Source organism: Panulirus ornatus, chromosome 7 (assembly GCF_036320965.1).
Source record: "Panulirus ornatus isolate Po-2019 chromosome 7, ASM3632096v1, whole genome shotgun sequence".
Taxonomy (NCBI): domain Eukaryota; kingdom Metazoa; phylum Arthropoda; class Malacostraca; order Decapoda; family Palinuridae; genus Panulirus; species Panulirus ornatus.
The window spans coordinates 37,952,186-37,960,468 of NC_092230.1; the positions used below are offsets into that span (position 1 = coordinate 37,952,186).

Sequence of the window (8,283 nt, forward strand, 5' to 3'; positions counted from 1 at the left end):
ATTGACTTCACTTTAATTCATTATGTCAAAGTAGAAATTTAAGCAGGTTAGATTGCATACATCTTCCATTGCATAACTCTGCCTGCTTTCACTAATTCAACACTGTAATTAGAATGTCTGTGAGGCTGTGATCTGAAATGTTAGATCTGATTACCTTATCAGCGATGAAAATCATAACTTGTGAAGAGTAGGTTAATGGTGTTGGTGTTTCTTGTTGGTATGTTATAACTTGTATTAGGTTAAAGAGGCCACACTATTATTAGTTTAATTATCTGTTCCTTTTGACAGCTACTGAATTGTTTGTTGACTTAATTTCATGGTCTCATCATTAATCTGTTCATTCTCTCTGACTTATTTCTACACAATTCATCATCTAACAATATTTCTGCTGGTTTGTATTTGCACAAATTTCTTTGCAACTTTTCAATTTTCATTAAAATTTAGATCTTTATTAATTCATTTTTCATAGTCCTGAATAGTCAACATGTTACCAAGTCAAGAATCCAGGGTGTTTAATTGAGCTATCTGGGAGAAGCATGTAGTATGACTAGATGGAATGAAGAAGGAAATGAGGTTCTGTATGAAAAACTTGGTATGGTAAGAAATGCAAAGGGAATCAGTTTTGGAGTGACAGAGTGGGTGAAACGTAATACTTTGAAGTGGTTTGGGCATGTAGGAAGCTTGCCAGATGGGGAGTTTACAAGGAAAGCGTATGATACTATGATTAAATGGTTGGTGTGAGAGAAAAAAAAAACTCCTGTGACATGGGGAAATAGAGTGGAAGAGTCTGGAGGAAAAGAAATGACAGAAGAATGCATGGAATAGTGTATGTGAATTTTGCATGCAAGGGAAGGGATATGTGGAGGCTCTTTTGCTGTGGCCATGCCCATGATGGGAGTTCCTGGATGAAATAAGACATCAGATAGATAGATAGTAGATAGATAAACCAACAGATAGATAGATATTCATTAAAAAAGTGAGTAGTGAAGAAGGAAAAATTGCTTCTCTCTAGGGGAGGAACATCAAGAGCCAGCAATGGACCTGAGTCAACTTCACCATACCCCCTTTTGAAACGGCAGTCCAGATATGTTCTTTGAGCCTTTTTTCTTTCTTGTTTCAAGCTTGAGAGAGAGAGAGAGAGAGAGAGAGAGAGAGAGAGAGAGAATATTTGAAGTGTATTATGTAATGATGACATGAAGACAAGGGCCCCTTATCACTGGTCTTCACCAGGGGAGTGTTCTGCAACATACGAGAGAATCTCCATGGATCAGGGGTTTGAGCCCTCTAACCCACCCTCCTTCAAAATAGATTTTGCTCCTTACCCTTCACAATCAACCCCTGAAGCAGCTGTGGCAACAACTTGATTTAAAACTGTCTTCAGTGACATCATCATCCTACCTTCCACCAGGCTGGCCATCTCATAATTCCTTGAAACAAAGATGTTATCCTGACTGACCTCATGACTTCCAAGTATACCCTCATATGCCATATCAACCACTCTTGCATTCAAATACCTCATCTCTATGACTCAATTTAATATATCAATATTACTAACAAATCTGCTTAATCCTCCTAAAATACTTGCTTCTCTTTCTCACTTCTCTCAGGTTCATAAGCACTAACAAGCAACCAACTCTCATAACCCACTTTCATTTTCAACGAGAGTTTGATGCTCTCTTTCTTACACTCCTTCACACATTCCCACAGTTCTTTCCTCAGTAGAAGTGGCACTCCTTTCTTTACTCTCACCCTCTCACTAACCCCAGACTTCATCCAATGTATAATCCCAAACCATTCTTCATCCTTTCCCTTTAGCTCTGTTTCACTCACAGCCAAGTCCTTCTCTCTAACATATTACCTTTCTATCCCTTCTTTTTATCCTGGTTACATCCAAACACACTAAAAGACACCCTAACCTGAGCCTTTGAAGATGATGAGGCACTTTTCACTAGGCTCCTTCTGTTCCATCCTTTAGAAATTGTAAGAGAGAGAAGATTAAATAACAATAACAATAATAAAAAATCTGCCCCTTTCAGTCCCCTTACAATGTGAGGAATATGATGGTAGTACAGTAAATTTTCCTGAAATGGAACCTCCCATGGATGGAAATCTCAAATACATGGAAAGTTTCAGTCTTGGAAACTTTTAACCATTTCTAGCTACTGGAAATATTTCCTAGCTGATCCATCTATCTTATCCTGTGACAAATCTCTCTTTCTCCGAAGTATTGAAAAACATTTCCAACTATATGACTATAAATCCAGAGATAATCAAGAGTAATGTGAATAATGTGTAAAGTTTTTACTGGAAATATCTTCCCTGAATCAAGAATTAACTTATGCATTGTTGTTTCCATACTAAAGTAGAATTTACTACATAATGTAAGAGGAAAGGACCAATGAGTTTTCATCAAAAGACTAAGGTGATGTATGGACACGAAGACAGAAGTGTAAGGGGTTCAAGGTGAAAGTGGATCTCCAGCAAAGGTGTTTGATGTCATCATGGCTGTTTAAGCTGTTAATGGATGGGGACATGAGGGAGATGAAAGTGAAGGACTTGGAGAGAGGGGCAGGGCTGCAGTCTGCTGATGGTGGAGGAATCTTAGAGTTGATTCAGTTGCTGTCTGCTGATGAAATTGGCTCTGACAGCATATTCAAGTAAGGAAATGTAGAAGCTAATTCCTGAGTTTGAGAGACTATGAAAGGAGGAATTTGAGAGCTAATGAAAAAGAAAGTTAGGTTATTAAGTTTAACAATGGAGAGAGACATAGCATCATTCATTAAACAACCACAACCTGAACCCAAACTGGAACCTTTGGAACCTTTAAATTAAAAAAACATACACATTAATGTTAGAAGAGTAATTTAATGAATTGGATGGGGGCCACAAAAGAGAGAAATATTTTGGAGGGGTCATCAAAAGGCAACAACAGTTGAGGGAGGGTAAATAATTTTTTCAGCCTACCTGAAAATGCCAAGAGCACACAAAATAATAGCTGACAAGAACATGCCACGATGAATCTGCAGCCAGTCTGATAATGCTCCAGATGTTGTTTTAGCAATAAGTCCAATAAAGGGTATGACAGTGTATATAATGCCAATTCCAGTGGTAGACATTCCTTGCTGTCGAGCATACACAGGCAAAAACGGAAGAACTGGACTTATACCTGTAGCAGAAATTAAAGTTCATGCATATTAGGTAAAACTAAAATAAAACAACTTTATAACAAAAAGAAGTAACAGCATGAAAATATATATCACTGTAACTTGACAATCTATAACATACATACCTGCAAAAAATAGAAAGTAGTGAGCCTTAAGAGGCACTAACTTCTTGTTGAATATCATTCTGCTGCAATGTTGCTTCTAGGACATATGCCGATCACTATCTGGACATTAATGTACAATCATAAAAATCAAGAAATGACAAATAATTTTCCAAACAAAACTAAAAATTTCATAAAACTAGTTTCTCACTGATTTCCATTACCTATATATGTATATGTGCTCATCCTCCTCGAAGGCTCAGATTGGGGTGTCTAAATGTGTGTGGATGTAACCAAGATGAGAAAAAAGGAGAGATAGGTAGTATGTTTGAGGAAAGTAACCTGGATGTTTTGGTTCTGAGTGAAACGAAGCTCAAGGGGAAAGGGGCAGAGTGGTTTGGGAATGTCTTGGGAGTAAAGTCAGGGGTCAGTAAGAGGACAAGAGCAAGGAAAGGAGTAGCACTACTCCTGAAACAGGAGTGGTGGGAGTACGTGATAGAGTGTTAAAAAGTAAACTCTAGATAGATATGGGTAAAACTGAAAGTGGATGGAGAGAGATGGGTGATTATTGGTGCATATGCACCTGGCCATGAGAAGAAAGATCATGAGAGGCAAGTGTTTTGGGAGCAGCTGAGTGAGTGTGTTAGTAGTTTTGATGCACGAGACTGGGTTATAGCGATGGGTGATTTGAATGCAAAGGTGAGTAATGTGGCAGTTGAGGACATAATTGGTGTTCATGGGGTGTTCAGTGTTGTAAATGGAAATGGTGAAGAGCTTGTAGATTTATGTGCTGAAAAAGGACTGGTGATTGGGAATTCCTGGTTTAAAAAGAGAGATATACATAAGTATATGTATGTAAGTAGGAAAGATGGCCAGAGAGCGTTACTGGATTACGTATTAATTGAGAGGCGTGCGAGAGAGACTTTTGCATGTTAATGTGCTGAGAGGTGCAACTGGAGGGATGTCTGATCATTATCTTGTGAAGGCGAAGGTGAAGAAGAGAGAATGTTCGGGTGAAGAGATTGGTGAGAGTAAGTGAGCTTGGGAAGGAGACTTGTGTGAGAAAGTAACAGGAGAGACTGAGTACAGAATGGAAAAAGGTGAGAACAAAGGGCATAAGGGGAGTGGGGGAGGAATGGGATGTATTTAGGGAAGCAGTGATGGCTTGCACAAAAGATGCTTGTGGCATGAGATGCGTGGGAGGTGGGTACATTAGAAAGGATAGTGACAAGTATTGCAGTGGAATTTATCAAAAAAGGGGGTGACTGTGTTGTTGACTGATTGGTGAGGATATTCAATGTATGTATGACTCATGGTGAAGTGCCTGAGGATTGGCAGAATGCATGCATAGTGCCATAGTAAAAAGGCAAAGGGGATATAGGTGAGTGTTCAAATTACAGAGGTATAAGTTTGTTGAGTATTCCTGGGAAATTATATGGGAGGGTACTGACTGAGAGGTGAAGGCATGTACAGAGCATCAGATTGGGGAAGAGCAGTGTGGTTTCAGAAGTGGTAAGGGATGTGTGGATCATGTGTTTGCTTTGAAGAGTGTATGTGAGAAATACTCAGAAAAACAAATGGACTTGTATGTAGCATTTATGGATCTGGAGAAGGCATATGGTAGAGTTGATAGAGATGCTCTGTGGAAGGTAATAAGAGCATATGGTGCGGGAGGCAAGTTGTTAGAAGCAGTGAAAAGTTTTTATCGAGGATGTAAGGCAAGTGTATGAGTAGGAAGAGAGGAAAGTGACTGCTTCTCAGTGAATGTTGATTTGCGGTAGGGGTGTGTGATGTCTCCATGGTTGTTTAATTTGTTTATGGATGGGGTTGTTAGGGAGGTTAATGGAAGAGTTTTGGCAAGAGGGACAAGTATGCAGTCTGTTGTGGATGAGAGGGTTTGGGAAGTGAGTCAGTTGTTGTTTGCTGATGATACAGTGCTGGTGGCTGATTCGGGTGAGAAACTGCAGAAGCTGGTGACTAAGTTTGGTAAAGTGTGTGAAAGAAGAAGAAAGCTGAGAGTAAATGTGAATAAGAGCAAGGTCATTAGGTACAGGAGGGTTGAGGGACAAGTCATTTGGGAGGTAAGTTTGAATGGGAGTGGATTTGGCAGCGGATGGAACCATGGAAGCGGAAGTGAGTAACAGGGTGGGGGAGGGGGAGAAAGTTCTGGGAGCATTGAAGAATGTGTGGAAGGCGAGAACATTATCTCGGAAAGCAAAAATGGGTATGTTTGAAGGAATAGTGGTTCCAACAATGATATACGGTTGCGAGGCGTGGGCTATAGATAGAGTTGTGTGGAGGAGGGTGGATGTGCTGGAAATGAGATTTTTGAGGACAATATGTGGTGTGAGGAGGTTTGATCGAGTAAGTAATGAAAGGGTAAGAGAGATGTGTGGTAATAAAAAGAGTGTGGTTGAGAGAGCAGAAGAGTGTGTATTGAAATGATTTGGTTACATGGAGAGAATAAGTGAAGAAAAATTGACAAAGAGGATACAAAGAGGATATGTGTGTCAGAGGTGGAGGGAATGAGGAGAAGTGGGAGACAAAACTGGAGTTGGAGGGAACGAGGAGAAGTGGAAGACCAAATTGAAGGTAGAAGGATGGAGTGAAAAAGATTTTGAGCGATTGGGGCCTGAACATGCAGGAGGGTGAAAGGCGTGCAAGGAATAGAGTGAACTGGAACGATGTGGTATACCGGGGTCGACGTGCTGTCAATGGATTGAACCAGAGCATGTGAAGCGTCTGGGGTAAATCATGGAAACTTTTGTGGGGCCTGGATGTGGATGTCCTCAAACATCTCATTTCCAACACATCCACCCTCCTCCAACCCTATGCCTCGCGACCATATAACATTGTTGGAAACACTATTCCTTCAAACATACCCACATTTGCTTTTCGATATAATGTTCTTGCCTTCCACACATTTTTCAATACTCCCAAAACTTTTGCACCCTCCCCTACCCTGTGACTCACTTCCGCTTCCATGGTTCCATCTGTTACCAAATCCACTTTTATGTGTCTAAAACACTTCACTTCCTCCAGTTTTTCTCCATTCAAACTTACCTCCCAATTGTCTTGTCCCTCAACCCTACTGTAATTATGTGCTTACCTGCCCCAGGCAACGGTTAAAAATTTTACCAAACGTATCAAAATTAACGGTGTTAAAAGACACGAACACATAAGATATGTAACTTATTACCTCTCATAATGGCAAGCAATCGCTTTTTTTCTCAGTTCTAATACGTAATACAAAGAAATATTACCAATATTGCATCCTTTAAACATTTAACTAAACGAATTAGTGGTTAAAGTGCGTGTTGGAACGGTCTTATATTCTTTAGAATACTCAAATACTAAACGGGTTGTAATTTGAATTTTTTCTTCTCATACGACAGCGAATAATTCATGGTTTAGAAAAACATAGAATATGAATAAAAATGGTTTGAAAAAAGATGATAATGAATGTAACCAATGGAAACAACCATCTGCTATAATAGTAACCTACTTTCGTCCATCTTGATGTGCCACTGATGTACAAAAATACGTTCAAATGATCTTACTTTCGAGATTCTTAATTTGTAAAACTTACAATTATACTCGTGTCCTGAGAGGTTATATCAAACCAAATTGTTTGATGGGATTTTCGCCATCAACCTGAAGATTATGACTGGAGCCGTAATTAGCAATTTTTCCCAGTTCTCTAACAAGGGTCTGGAAAGCCATGGAACCTTTACATGAAAAAAGAAATCTTGACCAAGAGATATGAGCTTTAACGACGTTAGACATATGGTACTACAAATTAGGAGTTTACCTTCATTTTGATTTATGTAATTCATGAAATATACGATATGAACACACACACAAAATAAGGTGCGTAAAATGTGGCCGTCCAGCTCCAGGGAGACTTGTCCTTCACAACGCTTCTATAACTAGTGATCTGCAATGGTTCTAACTGATATCCGTAATTACACATTTCCTTACCATGCTTTGCTAATATTCGAATCTGCAATGATTCCTCTACACTAGAAATGAACTTTTATCAAATCTCCTTCATACGTTATTATTTCGAGGTCCATTACTATAATTCCCTTATCTCGAAGCCACTGCCATGCCATTACAATCTTCGGCAATACGAAAATCAGCAGCCAACTTATCTGTCTCTAGACTGGTAAACAGTCATACTGGAATGCTAGCACTTACCTTTAAATGTGCCAGAAGTACTATGGAAATAATATGCAGAGAAGTAGTTGCTCAAAAGTTGCTTTTTTTACTATTTCGTTGTTTATTGCTCTCCTCAACAGTTGGCCATGACACCAGCTCGCACATTAAACCAAGAGTCTAATAGTGTTGACATTAGACCGAATTACAACTTATGTCCTTTTCACTGTGTAAGACAACCATTTTAAGATCTATAGATTTGTAGAGGTTTACTTATAACTTACAGGACCTTCAATGCATGACTGTTCGTTAGAAATATTTAAGTATATTTATTCTGATATGATTTCGGGTTGGTTGTGTTGGAGTAACGAGTAATATTTGTAATGATTATTGAAACCGGCTTTGTTATAATGTGCCAATGATTTGGATTTTTGATTATATCACATAGATTATTTATTATTAAAGTTTTGTCTATTTTTAATCTTGCCAATGAAGTAACAAGGCAAACCTAGAAAGTATCCATGATTTTGAGCTGTAATTTCATTAATCATTGATAGAGAATGAGGATATAGTATCTAACTGACAAAAATGACTTTTTTCGTATTTTTTTTCTAGTGTTTCTATAAAGAAGACCAATTTGTTTTCAGTGCCCTTAGGCAAAGATACCTGATCATTTCCACCTCCTCACGCTATATTCACTTAGTTAATCAAAAGTTATTAAACTTTTTAGCTCAACCGAAACACCAGAAGATGGGTATTTGATAATTCATCCGGTGAACGTGGTCAGTTAGGTTGTATAAAGTTACGGATTAAGGAATTTTGTGGGAAGGGAGTTATGTTCAGGGTTAGCACAGGGTAAT

At 38.8% G+C, this 8,283-nt stretch overlaps 1 protein-coding gene across 6 annotated transcripts in view; it reads right to left on the reverse strand.

The window, feature by feature from the left end:
* The window catches only part of LOC139749533 (major facilitator superfamily domain-containing protein 6-like), a 93,757-nt gene extending 86,060 nt beyond the window's left edge, over positions 1-7,697 (reverse strand). The window contains exons 1-3 of one of the 6 annotated variants that reach the window (XM_071663510.1): positions 7,466-7,697; positions 3,290-3,388; positions 2,965-3,166 (exon numbers count right to left, since the gene is read on the reverse strand). In XM_071663510.1, the coding sequence (XP_071519611.1) occupies positions 2,965-3,166; positions 3,290-3,347 (260 nt within the window). In that variant the 5' untranslated portion in view covers positions 3,348-3,388; positions 7,466-7,697. Of the gene's footprint in view, positions 1-2,964; positions 3,167-3,289; positions 3,389-7,076; positions 7,119-7,246; positions 7,380-7,465 lie in introns of those variants that run through there. The other 5 variants (XM_071663508.1, XM_071663505.1, XM_071663506.1 and 2 more) reach the window with 5 other exon arrangements.
* Positions 7,698-8,283: the final 586 nt, after the last annotated feature.